The sequence below is a fragment of the Malaclemys terrapin genome, chromosome 8 (genome assembly GCF_027887155.1).
Source record: "Malaclemys terrapin pileata isolate rMalTer1 chromosome 8, rMalTer1.hap1, whole genome shotgun sequence".
In the NCBI taxonomy this organism is placed as follows: domain Eukaryota; kingdom Metazoa; phylum Chordata; order Testudines; family Emydidae; genus Malaclemys; species Malaclemys terrapin.
Window position 1 is genome coordinate 65,110,136 of NC_071512.1, and position 22,954 is coordinate 65,133,089.

The following is a 22,954-nucleotide window of genomic DNA, read 5'->3' on the forward strand; positions in this document are numbered from 1 at the left end:
TGTGGCCCCATTGAAGTCACCTGTTATCTTGCCGCTCTCCTCCTAAACTCTAGTAATGGACCATGGATCAGGCCCAACACAATCCTAACTCTGCAATTCATGGACCTATTGAAGTAGCAGGCAATGGCAGCCTCTTGCCAGCCAACAGCAGTGATAACAAATGAGCAGAATCACTGACTAGTCAGAGCCAACACAAGCTTTGGGTTGAGGGGAGAGGAACCATTTTGGTCTGAGTTATGATGTGCATTTTGGTCAGGTGGCTGAAACAGGGACACTTACATTTTGTAGAGATGCCCAATTTGATTGTATGCTTAAAATATTTGCATGCTCTTGAATGGATCTTTGACTATTGTGCAGGTGGAAACTTAGAGGCATACGAGTAGCTAAGCAATGGCATTTCTACCAGTCCAGCGCACCACTCGAGTGTTGCAGTTTAAAATCAGCTTTGGAAATAAGATAAAGTGTCAGGGTGCACTCTGAAACCAAATCCTTTTGGCTCAGTAGCAAGCTATAACTATCTTAGCCATTCTTAAACAGTGAACTTATTGATGATGAAACAGGGAATTGGCTTTGGTAGGTTCAAGCTTTCTCAAATTCAACCATAAAATATATCCTTTTTTGAGTTTTAAATTCCATTCTGATAGCCGAGACTCAGCTGCCTTATTTCTGTTCTTATATCCCCTCTGCATGCTTTATCCCTCACTCTCCCTCTTGTCCATCCTCCAACCAATGTTGCTCTGTTTTCCATAAAGGTAGGAAGGGCAAAGAAGTGTGCATGGAGGGGTTGGGAGTGGAAAAACTAAATCTTAGTGTATTTGAGGAGAAAAGAGAGAGAGACTCTATGGGCCATGCCCTTCATATAGACATTTACACCCATGCAAAACTGCTACCAGATCAGAATGGTGGTGACAATTTGCACAGTCACAAACATCTACAAAAGTTGCAGGTCAGTATAGAATCAGCCCACAGTCTACGATGGAAGAAAAATGTTGTCCTTAAGTGAGCATTGGTCAAGAAAACTCTCTCTGATGGGGTGGGAAGAATAAAGGCAAGACTCCCATTGGGAGAGAGTCGTAGTTACTGAGTAAGACAGCCCAGTTTAAGGGCAGGAATTGAACTCAAGAGCAGGGCAAGTCTACTGAAGAACTATCTGAGTGTAGGACTAAGCAATACACAGTACTCTACCACCAAAATGGGGAAGCGTTGGTATAAGCAGTGCCGCCACGACAAGGCCCTTCCCCTTAGGCACTGGTTATAGGGGGGAAAAAGTCTTTATAGCAATATGTAAAAAATTCAAGGTAACAGGAAAGGGGAACACAATTGATGCCCCTTTATCAGTGCTCAATGTGAAGGGAGACACTATATTGGCCTTAGCCACCAGTGACCCAGCCCACATTCCAACAAGGCATTCAGATCCCCGATAGCAAAAGGTAACAGGAACATTTCTTCAATAGTATTTCTCTTTTTGAATGCTGGCTTCTCTGAATATATTTATAAATCTGTGTTGTCAGCTATCTCTTCTGGGAGTGGCATAGCTAGTGCTGTAAGCACAGAATGGAGACTGTAGTAGAAAGACTGCTTGGAGGGGTTCCAACACTCCAAGATGCCTCTGCAGCCCCAAAGTGGCCAATGCTGGCTGGGATGGATGAAGGATTACATGCCCAGCACGTTCCCTTAGACAGCCTCCTTTGGAGTTCTGAATATAGTCTAAAGCTGTCCTTTCCTGGTAGGAACTTTGGGGAAGATAACACCTACACTGCTTTTCCTTCATCAAGGTGAATCGCTCCTGGAGTGTAGCTGCTCATATCGTTGCAGTAAGGTGCAAGTTGCAACCTCCTGCACATGCAAGGGTGAATCTATTTGCAAAGTTATTATTCTGGATCAGGTGGTTAAATAATTTAGGATGTTTTGGTTACTAGTATGTTTTGGATTGCTACCAGTAGAAGGTACCATTAACAATTCAACAAGTATGAATTTACCCAGGTACTTGGAGTAACGATAGCCTCTGCCTGGACTTAGAACAGGAGATGGCACAATATCTCAGTCACTCCAGCATGGCAAATTCTGAGTGCCTGCTCTCCTTGAAGCATACTATTTGATTGTCCTTCCAGTACCTTTTGCTGCTGTGTTCTCAAGATTTTGTAACTTATTATGAAGGCCCTTTTTGGAGGTATCAAATGTTAGATGATGACATCAGTTTTGGGAATGTCTTGGTAGGCACCTAGGTCCAGATGTTCACATTTGCACTGATGTCAATTCAGTCATGCCCATTTACACCAGCTGAGCATCTGGCCCTCTGTTTTGCTTTGAATTAACAAAACTTTTTAAGCATATTCAAACACCTTCTAAGGTGTCTTAGTACAAATGAATAATTACCCCACTAAAATCTGCAGCTAAGGGAGCATATATTCCACTCCAGGGGATCATCATTCTTTTCTGACCTACAGCTTTATTGGTTCCTTTATCCTTCCTTCCCTGGTGGTGCTGCTGCTCTGTTCCTGATAACATTGCCTGAAAAGTGACATGTTTAAGGTGGGGAGAAACTGGGATTGGAAGTCTGAGATAATGGTTATGATGATTGGATTATAGACTTATTTATTTATTTATTAAATATACTCTATAGCTTTATGCAAAACCTTAAAGGTTTCTGTGTTAAACGTGAAGGGTGGGAGAACACTTGGAAAATTCATCACCACCTTTTATTGCGTAGAATGAGCTCAGTAGCCTGAGAGGTAGATTATACAATATTACAATCTGGGTCAAGTCCAGCTAAATGTCTTAGATTTTACATCTAACACTTAGTTTATCTAGGCATGTTTCTTTGTTTATACATCTCTATATAAAAAGGATTTTGTTAAAAAGGTGGGGAAGATAAGTTTAATTGAATTTACTGAAAATGATAACCACGTGCACTAGCAAATTACAAAAACTGGCTTGATTTCCTCTGGTAATATGTAAGATTCCTAATTTAACTCCACAAATGCTCAAACCTAAGTGAACCATCCTCTGCAGCCTGAGACCCTCTTGAGCAAAAACTACTAACTGTATTGTACTTTGGGATGGAGGTGTGGAGGAAGGTAGTAAGATGTGATCATAAAACTTACTTCCGTTAGTGGAGTTTTCAAGTGGGTCTTTTAAAGCAACAGGGCAGGACGCTACTCCAGTGCACTCTAGCTCTTATGAAAATGTTTTTAATTTTATCACAGATTTGTGGGAATCTGGATCTGTTTAAATTATCAATGGCCTCCCTTTGTGGATGTGTACTTCCCATTATTAACAATTGTTACCAGACAAATCATAATGAATGATTTATTCAAAGAACCCAGCCTCTTTTACTTGTGAATCGACCACATTTTGTCAAATTCAATAGTTATTAAAAATTAATCACATGATAATTTATATACATAATTCTTAGTCTGTAGCTGTTTGGAAGCAGTTCATAGTGAGTATCTGATTTTTGAGTGGAAGCATAAGTAATATGATATGTCTGTTTCCTGACTGGATGAATATAATTCTTAGAATTGGGTTTCTAGCCCAAACATTGCAAATAGTCCTATTGACTTCAATAAGATGTTCTTCATGACTTGAAGCTACTCTTGTGAATAAAGTTTTATTGTTTTTTTTGGCCTATATAATTATAAAGAATCAGTATATTTCATATTTCTTGTACCTTATATTACCCCTCTGACACAATTTTGTTTTAAAAATCACAACAATGTATTTTGCACTGCATGAAAAATGAGTTTTATGTTTACATACCAAGATTTTAAAACTCACTAATTTTCTTGAATAAATCTGACCTTAACTCTCGTTTGTAAAACTTTGCTTACTGAGAAAACAGTAATTTACATAAAATTGTATGTGAGACGTACTATTAAATCCTGTGTTATAAACGAGTGCAATCCTGTCTCCACTGAAATCTACTGCCATTGACTTTAAAGTGGCCAAGATTTCACCCTGTATGTCTAAGATGTATGTGTAAATTGGAGAATTATAACATTTATCCCTAGTTTTCTTAGACTCTAATCTCTTTGGGGGAGGGGATTCTTTTTGTTCCATGTTTGTGCAGCACCTACTACAATGAGGTCCTGCTCCCTAACTGGGGCTCCAATCTGCTGCGATAATACAAATAGTAGTTTACAAAGAATAAGGTCCCCACAATAATAAGCCCCCCATCCCCCTCATCCTTATGTCAGATCCAGAAGGGTTGACACCTACTCCTGCACAGAGCTCCATAATAGTATTAACAGTGTGAAGAGCATACACATGATTCTTAGAAGTATTTCTAAAGAACTTACCGCTGCTGTCCTGTCCACTTCGCACCGGCTACTCAGAATGAAACAGGCCTCGGCATCATCCATCCTAAAAGCAAACGGAGAAAGCAAAAACTATCAAATGTTATATATTTATATTTAAGCTACGCATGTCATGTGTCTGACGAAGTGGGTATTCACCCACAAAAGCTTATGCTCCAGTACGTCTGTTAGTCTGTAAGGTGCCACAGGACTCTTCGTCGCTTTTTAATGTCCTTCTATAGTGCATTTCCTCCACTTATCTCAAAGCACTTTATAGAGAAGTGAAATAATATCTCCATTTTAAAGATGGGAAATCTGAAGCACAGAGAGATTAAGTGATTTGTGTATGGTCACACACTGAATCAATGGCAAAACTGGGAAATTCAATGCAAGTCTCATGACTCGATCCTCTATATAGTTTTGAGAGGCTAGAAATTTGGAACATGGGTGCTTTTATATCAATGCAAAGCAAGGCCCCAGTTCCACAAGCACTTATTCATGTATTTCAATTTTACTAACACAAGTAGTCTTTCGAGTCCTAGAATCTATGAATCTATTAGGAAAAAGTTCCTAAATGTCAGGTTGGTTAAACACTGGAATAAATTGCCTAGGGAGGTTGTGGATTTTTCTGGATTTTACAATATGACATTACAGGATGCTTTCAATAGAATTACTCACATACACAAAGTTAAATGTATACATAAGAGTTTGCTGGTCTGGTCCCAAAAGTCAGAATTTAAAATCTCAGAACATTCCTAAATATTCTCTGTTTACATATCTGTACAAGTTGCATTATAAACTAGTTACATTTCTGGAGATGGTAAATAGTGGTTCTTCAGAAGAATAATGATGTGGGTGAGAATATATCAAATTAATTGCATTGTATTAGAATGTTTCCATTTCTCATTGCAATGCAGTTACATAATGGCATTATTTTTTTCTAGGGCATCTTAAAATATAATCACGTTTTATATCTCATTATTGATGATGAAATGTTAATTAGGAAATACAATTAGATATTGACATTAGATTAACACAGGATTGCTGTCCATTAAAGACTGCTGCTCAATGGGCAAAATTCATCCTTGAACCTAGAGCCAGCACAAAACCTATGCCCCACTTTAAATCCCATTTACCTATTCAAAATAGGAATTCCAGGAGATTTAAATACTGTCCTTGTGCTGGCCCCTTGCAAATTAGGTAATTTCACTACATGTGATAGAGGACATCTACAAATGTCATTCCTTTTTTTTTTTTTAATTGAAACCTGGACACGTAGTAAAGGATTGTCGGAACAGGTATATATGTCCTGTGTAGAACTGATTGAGTTGTTTGTTATGAACAAATAATCTGACAAATGTATGAAAATAATCTGACTAATGTCTGACTGTATTATATGAATGAACAATTTTCAGCCTATTGGCTGTTTGCAAACAATTCAGTATTTGCTACTGGCATGTGACTGGTCATTTAAGTCACATGGTATTGTTTCTGCTCGATATGTGGGTCAATACAAGTTTGCAGATAGGATAATAATGAATAGCAAAGCTTGCATGAATCAAAGTATTTGCACTTTATTAATGTAGCAATTCCTCAAACATTGTTGTGACTAAAATCACATTTCAGTGAATGTTTTTGAATTTAAAAAAGGCAGATGTTTCACTTCTAAGGTACATAATAACAAGATTTCATAGGCCACTCACATTTGAATTTCCATGTTGAATACAGAGATTTTTAGAATTATAGGCAGGACTTGTGGCATTATGTATTATTATTTTTGTCTCATACTTTCCATTACAAAACCTCATTTTCAGTTGATTACAACTTTGCAAAACATTAGCCATTGGGCTGAAATTTTCCATGCTGGGTGCCCGCTTCCAGTGCATTCCCGTCCAGATCCTATAAGATTACTAAGTCTCACCAGTTCTCTGCTGTCAGCAAATATCTGTGATACCCACTGGCAAAGTGTGTATCTTTCCCTTTCTAGTGCTGCTCTACATAGAGGAAGACAACTTACTATTGCTATCAGTTACTCCATTAGCTCAAATAGCAGAGGACCGTGTGGTGAATGTAAAGGTTCCAAGCCTGCTGATGAGCCATGTGTGTGTTAATATGATGGCACATGATGAAATTTCTGAATTCTCAGTTGGCCTTTTTAAAAAACCTATGATATTACATACACACCAATGTTACTAAAACATTTTATTAAAGTTGCAAAGTCAAGCCCGCAAAAGTTAGGCAATGACAGAATTAAAATGGCTTCAAACAGTCTATTGAGGGCTGTTGTGCCAACCAGAATGACCATGGTTGATGGTGTTGCATGAGGCATCATGTAGTGAAGTTTCCACATCTGGCTTACTCCTGTGAATCCATGAATTTATGGGGCAGCTTCATGGGCACCCCAGGTAAGGTTAGGTTGTGTACCCCTTTGTGCATTGATGGACAGGCTGAGAGCATGGTGTGTTGGGGTGTTTTTGTCCATGCGAGTAACATGGTGGCAAAGCATGCAATGCTGTTTTTGAATATTATGAGTGTTTTGAAGGGAGGCCAGATCGCTGCCTATGAAACCTTAATTCATCCTCCCGTGCCTATGCATTATGGTACAGTAAAAGTACATAATCATACACTATTTTTCCAGAGGACCCCTGCCTTCCTCAGTGCACAGGATAGACTTGCTCTGGGGATGAATCAGGGTTGTGTAGTGAAGGAGGCTGTCTGTAGGATCCCTGCTTCGTTGATGAAGTTGGAAGTTGTGTACTGAATGAGGCAAGTGATTGAAGAAAATTAAAAACGAAGGTCTCATGATTAAGCAGCGCCGGCTCCAGGGCTTTGGCCGCCCCAAGCAGCCACAAAAAATAAATAAATAAATAACGCGATCGCGATCTGCGGTGGCAATTCGGAGGGAGGTCCTTTGCTCCCAGCGGGAGTGAGGGACCGTCCGCCGAATTGCCACCAAATACCTGGACGTGCCGCCCCTCTCCGGAGCGGCCGCCCCAAGCACCTGCTTGCCGGGCTGGTGCCTGGAGCCGGCCCTGTGATTAAGACAGTTGAATGCTGTCCTGCAGAATTCGATTTGATACCTGCCTATGTCATAGAGTTCCTATATGATTCTGCACAAGTCATTTTAATCAAAATTTTGGAAGGTGGTCACACTGTGTTCTTAATTTTCTGGGTGCCTAATTTGAGATCCTGGGGCCTGATTTGCAGAAGTTCTGAGCACTCATAACTGCCACTGCAATGGGTGCCATGCTTGAATGTTTAAAATTCTATATAATTCTAAGAACTCTGAAAAATCAGATTCTAGGCAACTCAAATTGGGCACCCAAAATTAGTGACTACTTTTGACCTTAATCTCTCTCTTCCTCAGCTCCCCACTTGTACAATTGAGATACCACCAGCACCTCACATAACATGGGTTTTGCGAAGATAGATTAATGTTTGTGAAGCACTCACATAATATAGGATGAACACCAAAGAAAAGCCCAGGAGGAAATAAATAATTCTGTTTTAAGAGCAGGGTTTGAATTTTCAATAGATAAGACATGGGGCCACTCATACAACAAAATATGGAATATTTGCTCATAATTTACCACTGTCCATTCTGTGCACTGAATGAAACAGGCATCCCATGGAAATAATGGTTATGTAATCATGTAATTAAAGACTGTAACATCTTGCATATGCAGGAGGAGACTGGATTATGGCTGAAAAGGCAACCTTAATTTTAGCATTCCCTGACATTTGAGTTCTTGACTTTGTAACCTTAATTTCTTTTAACATAGTTTTTGTGTAATATGTATATAAATTTTGATAATGAGACAACCAGATTTTATTTTTATTAATAGTAAACAAACAACTACCTAATATTTTATTTACTAGAGAAATTTACCAAGCATCATTTATTTTTCAGTACGTTGTTTTTCATAAAAAGAACTGAAATATAGCAACCTCTTAGTTACTGGGTTATATTTCATACTAAATGTTCTATTAAATTCCCACCATGCTGTTTCCCTTAGGACACATTAAAAAAAATCTTTAGGTACATTCAATTACATGTTCTGCAGAAAAAAGTACAATTCTACAGTTGACTAGCTTCAGGTTATTAAGGCTATTATAGGCTAAATGCATGTGATTATGCTCAGAGAACAGCATTTTGATTCTTTTTCACCTCCTAAGATGTAGAACAAATGCTAACTAAATCCCACTAGAGAATCTTTTCTCAAGATCAGTGGGAAAGCAAAAAATGGCAACTTTTTTATATCTTCTTTTTTGGGGAGGAAGGGGGCACAATCATCTCTCTGACCTTTTATTTTTCTTCTTTTGAACATCCAATATTAGCTCTTTATTAGAGATAGAAATTTGAGAAGACATTCCTCTCAAGACTCCGAAGAAATGTGATGTCTGGCCTATAATCATCTATTAAATTCAGATCAAGTTTCAACTTAAAAAAAAAAAGAAAAAGAGATGATTTGTTTCTAGGGTGGTATTATCAACCAGTTTCCAAATGCTTACATGAGTTAGGTTTAACAACAAAGCATGAACATTCTGTAAATAGGAAGAAATGGAGATGGGATGCAATGAATACTCAATAGGCACTGATCTGTACTATGTGTCTTGATGTTTTGTTTGATTCGTGTGTGGGGGGGTGTCAGTTAAAACTTCCTGGATGGGAAGAATAGCTGTATAGGTCTTGCTATAGAAGCTTGTTGTAAGAAAGGTGTTGGAGGAGGGCATGGAGGCATAGCAGACTCGTGTAAAAGGACACGCCTTCCACTTCCTATCTTCCTCTGCACATACAGACTACTTAGAGAATCTCTGCTTGTAAACATCACATGTGGTTTATTTACAATGTTCCCCTGGCACTTGACAGCATTGTGCAGCACTTTATATATAATAGCAGCTTCTTTTAGACCAAGGACAGGTCTAAGTCACTCTTGGGACTTCTCTTGCCATCTCTCCCCCGTGTCACTTCTTTCCTATGCCTTTTCTACTTTCTGGGCTAATGGATTAATTAGCCTTGTAGCTCTCTCCAGATCATCCCCAATCTATCAATTAGGCACAATTATCATAGTCAGGTTTACTCCTATGCAACTAATTGGTGATAAAGTGATCAGAGTGCTGGTACAGCTGCGGTTGCCCAACACTCTATCACAACTAGGTAAAGCAAGTTGCTTACAGTGTGGGGATTGCATTGAATGAGATTAACAATGAGAATGGGTACAGAATGTGAAGGGGAATATTTGCTTTTGCTTCCTTTCTTTTTACTTCAGTTGGTCCATTTCCTGGACACTACTGTGCTAATAAGCGATGGTCACATCAATACCACCCTATACCGGAAACCTACTGACCGCTACACTTACCTACATGCCTCCAGCTTCCATCCAGGACACACCACACGATCCATTGTCTACAGCCAAGCTCTAAGATATAACCGCATTTGCTCCAATCCCTCGTATAGAGACAAGCACCTACAAGATCTCTATCAAGCATTCTTAAAACTACAATACCCACCTGCTGAAGTGAAAAAACAGATTGACAGAGCCAGACGAGTACCCAGAAGTCACCTCCTACAAGACAGGCCCAACAAAGAAAATAACAGAACACCACTAGCTGTCACCTTCAGCCCACAACTAAAACCTCTGCAGCGCATCATCAGAGATCTACAACCTATCCTGAAAGATGATCCTTTACTCTCACAGATCTTGGGAGACAGACCTGTCCTCACTTACAGACAACCCCCCAACCTAAAGCAAATACTCACCAGCAACCACACATCACTGAACAAAACCACTAACCCAGGAACCTATCCTTGTAACAAACCCCGATGCCAACTCTGTCCACATATCTATTCAAGTGACATCATCATAGGACCTAATCACATCAGCCATACCATCAGGGGCTCGTTCACCTGCACATCTACCAATGTGATATATGCCATCATGTGCCAGCAATGCCCCTCTGCCATGTACATTGGCCAAACCGGACAGTCTCTACGCAAAAGAATTAATGGACACAAATCTGACATCAGGAATCAAAATACTCAAAAACCAGTGGGAGAACACTTTAACCTGTCTGGTCATTCAGTGACAGACCTGCGGGTGGCTATATTACAACAGAAAAACTTCAAAAACAGACTCCAAAGAGAGACTGCAGAGCTAGAATTGATATGCAAACTAGACACAATCAACTCCGGTTTGAATAAGGACTGGGAATGGCTGAGCCATTACAAACATTGACTCTATCTCCCCTTGTAAGTACTCTCACACTTCTTATCAAACTGTCTGTACTCGGCTAGCTTGATTATCACTTCAAAAGTTTTTTTTCTCTTAATTAATTGGCCTCTCAGAGTTGGTAAGACAACTCCCACCTGTTTATGCTCTCTGTATGTGTGTATATATATCTCCTCAATATATGTTCCATTCTATATGCATCCGAAGAAGTGGGCTGTAGTCCACGAAAGCTTATGCTCTAATAAATTTGTTAGTCTCTAAGGTGCCACAAGTACTCCTGTTCTTCTTTTTATAGTCACCACTGAATTTTATCATCACTCATGTGAATTCTAAAACCACTTATCAGCTTTCCAGTATCCAGTGTTGTATCTTTAAAAGTATGATAGGGTATACAAACACCACACAAGACAAAAAGGGGTTAAAAAGCAGCTATAGGCTCAGGCAGCCCTGCCTTGCCACACCTGTAAACCATGCCAGGCTTGAGGAGGAGGCTTAAAGGGAGAAGCCCAGACCAGAGGGCTCCATCCCAGGAAGATGAACAGACTTTTCATTTTCAGCTCCCAAACAGGAGCCCAGTCAAGGGTCAGACTCCTTTAAGTTTCCTGTCAAGACGGAACATTAGTACAGATGGCTAAAGGACCCTTGAGGGATCATGCTGCTTTTATTTCTATTAATTTAGCTTGCTTTCCTTTGTCATGTTGGGAACTGGGACCAGGGGCTTGATCCCACAGTAGATCTCTGCTAAGAATGCAAGTTCCTTGAGGAGATGGTGGGCTGACTGAGGAAGTAGTCCAGGGAAGAAGCAAGAGTTATGACAGTACAGAACTTAACCACATGCTTCAGTGTCCCTGGGCTGGAACTCGAAGTAGGGAGAGGGACTGAATTTCCCTAATGCCTCACTGATCCCAGACGCAAGGTGCTAGAAGCATTATTGGGCCTGGACTTGGGCCACTGATGCAAGGGCAAGGAACTACTGAGTTAAACTCTGGTTTATCCCAAAAGGAGTGAGACTAAATGTGTCCTGGCCAGAAGGTCAAGCCCAAGATGAAGGGCACAGCCAGTGGACCTGGACAGCTGGTTGGCAATGCTATGGAGAGAGCACACCCAGTCACAAGTCAGTGCATCAACTGATGAGTCATTTTGCCATGAAAAGCAATTATTTGATTTATTTCTGAATTGTTTTAATGCTACTTTTAAAATGGAGACAGAAGAGACAAGTGATGAAAAGCTTGGTCTGATCAAGTAGAGTTAGATTACAAGTGTCTTAAAAAAAAAAAAAAAAAAAAAGTTAGGAACAAAGCTGAATTTTGCCAAAGATTTACTCATGTTACCCTTCTAAAATGCACAAACTACTTTTCTAATCTAGCTCATGTTGTTTGTAAACCTTATTTAAGAAGTATGAGTTGAAACAAATAAATGAAAAATAAATATATTAGTTTTTGCCTACTTAGCTCTCAACAGGTCCTGATCTTTCAGTACTGAGCCTTGCAGATAGATAACTCTTTGAGACCACATTGGAATTTGCAACACCCTTCTCACTTGAGCATCCATCTCAGTAGGACACAAAATAACCACATAATAGTCCTGTCAAAAATATAAAGGAGAGTAGAAATGACATTTAGATTATTTACTGTTACCTTCTGTTGTCACTGGAGTATAGGTTAATAGAGAATCTGGACGTGAAAAAGTATCTGTAATAACTTTTAAAATGGTTTCTTGGATAAACTATTTGAACATTGCACATTTCAGATTCTATAATAAAACTGGAACTTTAAAAATTGTCACAATATTTTTTTCATAAGGTAGGCAGACTAATGGGTGTTGCTGGGGAGGAGCTAGTGGTCATGGTACATGTAGGTACCAATGGCATAGGGAAAAGTAGAAGAGAGGTCCTGTAGGCCAATTTAGCCTGCTAGGTAAGAGGTTCAAGTCTAGTACCTCCACGGTGGCATTCTCTAAAAGGCAGGCAGAACTGCAGAGTATCAATACATGAATGGCACGATGGTGAGTGGAGGAGGGATTTAGGTTTATTAGGAACTGGGGAACCTTTGGGGAAAGGAGGAGCCTATACAGTAAGGATGGGCTCCACCCAGGGCCGGTGCAAGGATATTTTGCGCCCTTGGCGAAACTTCCACCTTGCACCCCCCAGAGCATCGCTTATTATAAACTTTAAAAAATGAATACTGCATAATGTGGCATTGATCATTAGAATTAATACACATTTGGCTAGAAAATTGATTAAGTTCATTATTTAGTCTACATATTTAATGAAAATAAATGAATAACCTGACAGGGTGTGGGGCTGGCTGGCTTCAGGCAGGGCAGGGGATGTGGAGCTGGTTGAAGATGGTGTGCGGGGTTGGCTGGAGACAGGGGTGTGTGGAGCTGGCTGGCTTCGGGTACGGGGGGGTGACAGGCTGGCTGGAGACGGGGGGTGCAGGGCTGGCTGCGGACAGAGCAGGGGGTGCAGCAGGGGCTGGCTGGGGACAGGGGGTGCAGGGCTGGCTGCGGGTAGGGCAGGGCAGGGGTTGCAGCAGGGGCTGGCTGGAGACGGGGGGGGCGGGGCTGGCTGTGGGCAGGGCAGGGGCGCAGGGCTGGTGCGGGTAGGGCAGGGAGTGCAGCAGGGGCTGGCTGGAGACGGGGGGGGTGCGGGGCTGGCTGCGGACAGAGCAGGGGGTGCAGCAGGGGCTGGCTGGAGACAGGGGGTGCAGGGCTGGCTGCGGGTAGGGCAGGGCAGGGGTTGCAGCAGGGGCTGGCTGGAGACGGGGGGTGCGGGGCTGGCTGTGGGCAGGGGCGCAGGGCTGGTGCGGGTAGGGCAGGGAGTGCAGCAGGGGCTGGCTGGAGACGGGGGGGGGTGCGGGGCTGGCTGCGGACAGAGCAGGGGGTGCAGCAGGGGCTGGCTGGAGACAGGGGGTGCAGGGCTGGCTGCGGGTAGGGCAGGGCAGGGGTTGCAGCAGGGGCTGGCTGGAGACGGGGGGTGCGGGGCTGGCTGTGGGCAGGGGCGCAGGGCTGGTGCGGGTAGGGCAGGGAGTGCAGCAGGGGCTGGCTGGAGACGGGGGGGTGCGGGGCTGGCTGCGGACAGAGCAGGGGGTGCAGCAGGGGCTGGCGGGGGACAGGGGGTGCAGGGCTGGCTGCGGGCAGGGCAGGGGGGGCAGCAGAGGCTGGCTGGAGACAGGGGGTGCGGGGCTGGCTGTGGGCAGGGCAGGGGCGCAGGGTTGGTGCGGGTAGGGCAGGGAGTGCAGCAGGGGCTGGCTGCGGGCAGCACTCACCAGCGGCGCGGCTGGGGCCAGGTCTCTGCACTTCCTGCCGCTGGTGAGCGCAGGCCTGGCCCTGCTGCAGAGCTCAAGGGAGTAGGAGCGAGACGGGGCTGAGCAGGGGCAGGGGCCCTGGGGAAGAGCCAGAGCAGCAGGGAGCAGCGCAGCGCCCCCGGCGACCGGAGGAGGAATGACATCGCTTCCCGGCTGGCTGGAGCTGATCAAAGCAGCAGCGCCCCCTCGTACAGGGGTGGGAAGCGGGTTACACGTGTAGCCAGTGCCCGGTGAGCATCCCAGACATTTTGGGCACTGCTTTTTGGTGCCCTCAAATCTTGGTGCCCTAAGCAGCCGCCTAGTTTGCCTAGTGGTTGCACTGGCCCTGGCTCCACCAAAACAAAACGGAACCGGATTGCTGATAGGGAACATTAAAAATATCATAGAGGACTTTTTAAACTAAGGGCTGGGGGAAAGCTGACATATGCAGAGGAGCACAAGGTTTGGACAGACACATCCTTTAGGGGAGGATTTTTTTTAAGGGGATACTCTATATCCTAGTAAAAAGGAGAGGCTAGAAGTTGATAAAGTACGGGTAGGAACTGAAGAAACAGTCAAAAAAGCATCCCATTCAATTACATCACATGAAGGCAGACAACTAAATATTGACAAATTCTATAAGTGTTTGTATACAAATGCTAGAAGTCTAGAAACTAAGATGGGTAAACTTGAGTGGCTGGTATTGAATGAGCATATAGATATAAAAAGCATAACAGAAACTTGGTGGAACAATGATAATCAGTCGGACACTGAATAGGTCACAATCATGGGGGAGTGACACTGTGAAAGAAGGCATAGTCATATATTGTAAAAATAAACAAACAGTACCATGGAATCTCTATGGATAGAAATTTCATGCTTGAATAATAATAATAGTATAGCAGTAGGAATATATTATTGACCACCTGACCAGGGAAGTGACTGTTAAATGCTTAGGGAGATTAGATAAGCAACAAAGGCAGAAAAAGCTATGACAATAGGGGATTTCAGCTATCCCCATATCAAATAGGAACATGTCACTTCATAATGGAATGCAGAGATAAAATTTCTAGACACTATTAATGACTGCTTCTTGGAGTAGCTAGTCCTAGAACCTACAAGAAGACAGGCAATTCTTAATTTAGTCCTAAGTGGTGCACAGGATCTGGTTCAAGAGGTGAATCTAGCTGAACCTCTTAATAATAGCTACCATAATGTAATTAAAGTTAACAACCTTGTGGGGGGTAGGGGAATATACCAAAGAAACCCACCACAGTAGCATTGAACGTCAAAAAGAGAAACGATCCAAATATGAGGAAGCTAACTAAACAAAAAAGGAACAGTCACAAAAGTGATATGCCTGCAAGCTGCATGGAAATTTTTAAAAACACCACGCTAGAGCAAAAAAGTATATGTATATCCCAAATAATAATAATAATAATAATAATAAAAGACCAAAAAATGCTGCCCTGGCTAAACAATACAGTAAAAGAGATGGTTAGAGACAAAAAATAAATCCTTTAAAAATTGGAAGCCAAATCCTACTAAGGAAAATAGAAAGGAGCATTCACTCTGCCAAGCCAAGTGTAAAAGTATAATTAAGCAGGCCCAAAAAAGAATTTGAAGAGCAACTAGCAAAAGACAGAAATGAACAGCAATAATTACTGTATTACATCAAAAGCAGGAAGCCTGCCAAAAAATCAGTGGGGCCACTGGATGATTCAGGTGCTGAAGGAGCACTTAAGGAAGGCCAAGCCATTGCAGAGAAGCAAAATGAATTCTTTGCATTGGTCTTTGCTGCAGAGGATGTGAGGGAGATTTCCACACCCAAGCCATTCTTTTTTAGTAACAAATATGAGGAACTGTCCCACACTGAGGTCTCAATACAGAAGGTTTTGGAACAAACTGATAAATTTAACAGTCATAAATCACCAGGACCAGATAGTATACATCCAAGAATTCTAAAAGAACTCAAATATGAAATTTGCAGAACTTCTGTCTGTGGTACGTAACCTATCACTTAATTCAGCCTCTGTACCAGATGACTGGTGGATAACTAATGTGAAGCCATTTTTTTTTTTTTTTAAAGGCTCCAGAGGCAATCTTGGAAATTACAGGCCGGTAAACCTAATTTCAGTACCAGGCAAATGGATTGAAACTATTGTCAAGAATAAAATTATCAGACACCTAGATGAACACGATTTGTTGGAGAAGAGACAACATGGCTTTTTTTAAAGGGAAATTGTGCTTCACCTAGCTATTAGAATCCTTTGAGGGGGTCAACAAGCATGTGGACTAGGGTGATCTAGTGGATATAGTGCACTTTGATTTTCAGAAAGCCTTTGACGAGGTCCCTCACCAAAGGCTCTTAAGCAAAGTAATCAGTCATGGGATGAGGGAAGGTCCTCTCACCGATTAAAAGATAGGAAACAAAGGGTAGAAATAGTGGTCAGTTTTCATAGTGCAGAGAGGTAAATAGCAAGGTCCCCCAAGAATCTGTATGGGGATCTGTGCTGTTGAACATATGCATAAATGATCTGGAAAAAGGGATAAGCAGTGAGATGGCTAAATTGACAGATGATACAAAATTATTCAATATAGTTAAACCCAAAGCTGACTATGAAGAGTGACAAAGGAATCTCACAAAACAGGATGAGTGGGCAAGAAAATGGCAGATGAATTTCAATGTTGATAAGTGCAAAGTAATGCACATTGGAAAACATAATGCCAACTACACATCACGATGATTTGGTTTTAGTTAGCTGTTAACACTCAAAGTGATCTTGGAGTCATTGTGGATAGTTCTCTAAAAACATCTGCTCAATGTGCAGTCAAAAAAGCTAACAATGTTAGGAAGCATTAGGAAAGGGATAGAAAATGACAGTAAATATCATAATGCCACTAAATAAGAAGTTCTGGTTGGCGAGGTGGATGGGGGGGGTGCGGCCCCAGGTATTTACCCAAAAGTTAATGGACTGGGCCACCCACTGGCTGAGGCCGGACTCCCAGACAGTGAGGGAGATTATAGAGGCACTCATCCTAGAGCAATTTTTACAGGGCCTCCCAGAGAAAATAAAGGAGGATCAATCAAATATGGTCAAGGTGGCTGTAAAGCTTACGGAGGAGTACACGGAGGCAGACTTCCCCAGGAAGGAGGGACAACTGAGCAAGGAAGTGGATACTGAGAGAAGGCCCAGAGAACAAATGGGAGGACACGCTAGGGTCCAGACCGGTTGTCTGCTGGCAGTGTGGACAACCAGGACACAAGAAGGGGGATTGTGGATGAGCAGAGTTTTTTGTCATTGGGCAAATGCTGGAGGGCAGAGGTGGAAGCTGTCTCCCATTCCAGTAATGGTGGGGAGGAAACCCCAATGAGCCCTGGTGAACTCAGCCTCGGCCTGCTCTCTGGTACAAAGGAAGCTGGTGAGGCCGCACTGTTGGATTTTGGGTGTTAAAATGGACATAGAATGCATCCACAGGGATAGAAGGCAAAACCTTACGGCCCAGGTGCCTCTTGAGGTTCAGGGCTGGTTTAAGTGGCAACGGGTCGGGGTAGTAAAGGGACCACCTTATATGGCGGTAGTGGGTACCGACTGAGACCCCTTTCCAGGAGGGAATGTGGGCAGAGGGAGAAAGCCCGAGATAAGGAAAAAGGGAGGTTCCCCGAGTAACGGGGTAGAGAACCCTGAGCAGAAAACCCCTAGCCAACAGAGCTTGAGAAGGAAGTTATGGGCGAGATGTCCACCCCAGGGTCCTCGACCGGAGAGCAAGGCCAGGCGGAGGCCTTTATTAGTGGACATCCCAGAGGAAGAGATCCAGACCCCTTTGGATGAGCTTGTGGGACAAGAAGCCCATAGCCTCTGGGAGAGGGCTGGGACCAACCCTGAACCCCTGACAGAAAGGAAGGAGGGGAGAACAAGGGAACACCTAGAAGGCTGTGAATGGTGCAAGGCACTGTGGTGGAGCTGTGGGGCCATCCACCCCACACACAATGTAGTTTCTCTACCCCCGCCTTCGCCTTCCCCCATCCCCCGGTGCCTCAGCGCACCGTGTCCAGGAATGGCGCTGGACAGCACTGCAGCCGCGTGGCCTGAGCTCCTCCCACTCAGAGCCGTGTGGTAAGGGGGCGGGGCTCCAAGCTCCGGGCTGAGCGACAGGAGCTCAGGTGCTGTGGAGCAACACCACTGCAGCGCTGTCCAGGGCTGCTCCTGAACACGGCGCGCTGAGGCTCCGGAGAGGGGGGAGGCAGGAGTAAGCAGCATGGTAAGCCCTTCTGAGTCAGACACCCCCCTGACACTCCCACCCACAGCCCTGACCTCCAAGCCCAGCCCCTCTGAGCTGGACATCCCCCAACCCCAGCCCCCCACTGCCCTGACCCCCAGCTCCAAGCCCAGCCCCTCTGAGCCGGGAACCCCCCGTCCCCATCCCCACCCCCCCACAGCCCTGACCCCTAGCTCTGAGCCCAGCCCCTGTGAGCTGGGACCCACCCAACCCAGAGCCCAGCTCCCCACCCAGCCCTGGCCAACAGCAGCGCCACCCCAGGCAGCGACAGCCGATTGACACCAACCATCACTATCACCTAGCGACAGCCCATTATGTAATTGCAAATGTATACATACTATTAAAGCATTTAATGTTTTTAAAGAATGTATTTCATGTAATTTCAAATTATTAAAAATTAATTTTTGAATGTATTTCACTGGTTATTTTTTTACATTGCCAAATACATGTTACTATAGTATTGCAACTTTTTTGTATGGAAGGGGCCCCCAAAATTGCTTTGCCCCAGGCCCCCTGAATCCTCTGGGCGGCCCTGGTGGTTGGGGGATGAAGGAATCCCACATGGCAAACCCTGGGATTGACCCAAAAGAGAGGAAAAGACTTCCCTGTAGTGCCCCCCCAGTAGAGGATGCAGAGGTGCAAAGGCTTGCCTATTCAGCCCTCTCACACCAGCTCCCATTTAGTGGAATAACCTGGCCCTAATTGGGGAAGCAGAGACTGATGTCACCTAATTAGCCTGGGGCTGTATAAAAGCTGCAGGGGAAGGCAGCTAAAGGGAAAAAGCCAGGAGTGGAAGTAGGGACCTTCCTTCTGTCCTTACTTACTGCAGATAGTGAAAAGTGGTAGGAACAAGTCTGTGAATAAACTGCATCAGTGGTTATTAACCCCAGGGTTTCAGAGTGACTTTGTGGACCTAACAGTGGCAGGAGCCAAGGGGGCCCCTGCTGCACTTTGCTACAAGCAGGTTTAAAACAAACATAAGGAAGTACTTCACAGAATGCACAGTCAACCTCATTGCCAGTGGATGTTGTGAAGGCCAGAAGTATAACATGAAAGTAATGGGCTGCTCTCTTACCACTTCAGAAGTTATTTTTCCTCCATTGGTATCCTGCTGTTAATTGATTTATCTTGTTAGACTGACCTCACACTTGGTAAAGCAACCCCCATCCTTTCATGTATTTATACCTGCTCCTGTATTTTTCACTTCATGCATCCGATGAAGTGGGTTCTAGCCCACAAAAGCTTATGCCCAAATAAATTTGTTAGTCTCTAAGGTGTCACACGTACTCCTGGTTGTTTTTGCTGATACAGACTAACACAAAGTGGGTGAGGTCATATCTTTTATTGGACCACTTCTGTTGGTGAGAGAGACGAGCTTACACAGGGCTCGCCTTCAGACGTAAAACTTTCACAGAGCAGGTTAGTATATAGTCAGCCATATGAAAAAGACATTTCTTTGTATTCTCTAATTCTCTTAATGCTTATGCTGAGAAACTCTTCACTTGTGAGCAATGTTGACTATCCGGTTATGTCCATTGCACTATACCCTGTTCTGTCTTAACTGCAGCAATCACAATTATGTTTAAAAACTCTCATTGAGTTCAGTGGACGAGGCCCCAGAATAGCAGAAAAACATGAAATGACCAATTTTCTTATCTTTTTTGTTTTACACATCATATTGGGTTAATCAAAAGGAATTTTCACAAAATTAGTTGGCTGTAAGATAACTGGTATAATCAAAGTAATTAGACTCTGTGTGACACAAGCATATTTCTATCTGTTTCATCCAATTTAGATCAATTTAAAATGAATGCACTCCGTACTTGTTCTGAGCTACTTCTTGCAATTATACTTTCTTCAGTCAGTCAGTCATTCTTTAATTCACACAAATTACAGACCATTTCTGAAGATTGTCTGCAAGTGACTAATGTCTAATTGAATGTATTATTTTACTCTTGCATTGTAAATATACCTGCAGTCTGGGATGAGCATAGAACTCATTTAAGAAATCCATAAGCAAGTCAATCTTCAGGGAGCTGACACACAGTACCACATGTTTCTCTGTCTGAGCTCTGTGTCGACTGTAGTTACCCCCAGACTTCTGTCTCTCCATCCACAAATAAGCCAGCTGTTCAAACTGCAATATATTGTCAAATGTGAATGAAATACATATAAGCAGCTGTGCAATATAAGCATCTTTATCAGTATGAGTTAATTATATTTTATGCTTTAGTCCATCCACTCATTGAATTAAAGACACACTTAGAACCCTCACCCTTTGTCTTTGTTTCTTTCCAAGAGCAGCAATTTACAACTAAGCTGATGGGATGGCACAATAACACATCAATAGGCCCCCAGTCCTGTGATCAGACCAGTACACAAAGCCCTTTTCTCCCCTTGAGGTGTCACTCTGAAGCGGAAAATGCTAGGAATAGCTAAGTGTTTGGAGAAAGCTTTGGCTGCTGGTTAGTTTTGCTGCTATTATTTAAGTTCACAATAAAGGTAAATCCCAGCATGAGGGTAAATTTGGGAGCCAGCAGCTTCTACAAGGATTTGAAAACTTGTTAGCTCCTCTCATTTTAGCGTATATAAACCATATGCACATTTATTTTACAAACAAGGAGAGAAATAAGAAAGCTCCAACTCTGCATAAAATGAAGAAGCATACAAGTTGGTGTACTCTTTTTTTTTTTTTTTTTGACATTACATACACAGTAAGGACAGTTGCAAGATATATTTCAAGATAATACAGTCTTTTCCCCAAAACTTCCCCAACTCTTCCAAATGGAAAACAATCAGAGTTTACCTGTATGGGCAACACCACAAGGGCAACACAGATCATAATGACAACCAGCAGTTTTGAAGGCCAGATCTTGGGTGTAACATCCCCAAAGCCCACAGTGGAAAATGTCACTATGCAGAAATAAAGGGAGTCAAAGAGAGTCAACTTGTTTCCTGCTCGCTCCAGATGCTGAATTCCGCAAATACTATGTAAAAAAGAATGAATAAAGAAATGAAAAATAAAACTAGTACCTGGAATAAATCCAAAGTGTTATGACTCTCTTACTAGCAAGGAGAATTATTTTCTGCAAATGCATATATTACTTCGCAAAGAAGAGAAAATGTTGGTTCAAAGCAAAAGTCTTTTAAAAATTGTATTTAAATGTCATTTATTCATAATAAAGTTCTAACTGTTATCTTGGATAAGGATAAAATGATAGTTAATTATGCATTGTGTTTTAAAAATATGAGTTTTAAATTTGTTGCCTTTCAATTTAATTCAATATCCCCTTGCTATTGTATTATAAGAACAAATAAATGGGAGCACATCTTACCTTTATAAAATGTATCTAAGGATACAAACTTTAAAGCCAGATTCTACTACCCTTACTCATGCTGAGTAGTACCTGACTGTATGAGTAGTCCAACTGAACTCAACCGGTCTACATGTGGAATATGGTTCTATTAATTGTAAGTAAGAATGGCAGAACCTGGTCCTTAGGTTTGTTTGGTTTTCAGTTTACTTTCATATTGATTTGGGTGTCTTTAAAATGTCTGAAAGATTTCTACTGGTTACAATGAGCTTCCCAAGTTCAAAGATAGGGATTATCTGTGAATGTAGCAGAATCCTTTACACCAGTGGAGCTCTTTAACGGCACCTGCTGTACAGAGCATCTCTGAGCTTGCATATTAGTGATCCCATCCTCCTAGGAGGCTGTTGATTGTCTTTCTGTTTTAAAGGTAGTTTCTAAATAATGCCATATTTCTCAGTCATAATTCTACTGTACATCAAAGATGATTTCTTGGCATAGGATATCTAATTGGCCACAATTGACCATTAAGAACTCCCAGGTAAAAAACCTTTAATCATCAGGCAGGCCCTGTGTTTATAACAATGTTAGCAGTTCTTTTTCTGTTCTCCAGAAATAATTTACTAGTGGGCAGTAGCATTTCCATAACATATGGATGAGATCCCCAGTTTCCTCTTCACTGTTCTAGCATTTGTAGTTTTCACACATCCCAAAATGTTCTGAAGATGATTTTTTGTTGGATAAATTTCAACCTTCAGTCATTGGCTGCATTTGTATTCCTACACACTTTGTTCCAGATTTTTTCACTGAGGTGGTAATTCAGATCTTTCCTCCATACTCTCATTAGTTTGTCCCTTTTAAGTTTTAGTTATAGAAAAGAATTCTCGAAGCAGTAGTTTTCTGTCTTAAAATAGGTTCTGAAAAGTTAATAAAGGGAACTGTGGAAATGCCATTCCAGTGAAGATGGATAGTTAACTTTCCTACCTTAGATCAATTATAAGTTTTAATCATAGACTGTTTTTCAGGCTATTTGGGTCAGGCTACTTTTTAGTGTTATTTTTAAATACTGGAGTACGCAGAGAGAGATTCATTCATGGAAATATTATAATGTTAAAAACATTGCTCCCTTACTTTGCATATGTCTTGGCATCTACAGTGTGATTTAAAGCTCTTTGCTTTTAGCATTGACCACTCCAAGGCTTTGCTGTTATTGAATGAAGTTCATCAGGAGCTGAGATCCTACACCATACCTTGTGCATTTTTTAAGCCTGATAGTGGGGCTTGACCTTTGCCTCAGAGAGTGAAGCATCAAAAGGGCTGTGTGATTAGCACATATACAGACCTAGTGGCCCATACCTTACCACATAGCAGTATACTAGAGCTATAGCTTCTTCTCCAGCCGATAGGCTAGAATGAATGTTTGTTGATTGGCTGTGTTGCAGCTCCACTATGGTGAGCTATATATGCCATCTGGTTCTGAAAGAGTTAATTGGAATGAGAGCATCCAACTAACCCCCCCTAGTCACACTGGAGGCTGGGCTAGGTTCAGT

The 22,954-nt window shown here is 42.4% G+C and overlaps 1 protein-coding gene across 1 annotated transcript in view; it reads right to left on the reverse strand.

Annotated features, from left to right (window-relative positions):
• KCNT2 (potassium sodium-activated channel subfamily T member 2) overlaps window positions 1-22,954 on the reverse strand; it is a 296,278-nt gene that overhangs the window by 130,746 nt on the left and 142,578 nt on the right. Inside the window, exons 10-13 of the mRNA XM_054037517.1 lie at window positions 20,900-21,080; window positions 20,066-20,230; window positions 11,973-12,109; window positions 4,299-4,362 (exon numbers count right to left, since the gene is read on the reverse strand). Coding sequence (XP_053893492.1) covers window positions 4,299-4,362; window positions 11,973-12,109; window positions 20,066-20,230; window positions 20,900-21,080 — 547 coding nt within the window. The remainder of the gene's footprint in view (window positions 1-4,298; window positions 4,363-11,972; window positions 12,110-20,065; window positions 20,231-20,899; window positions 21,081-22,954) is intronic.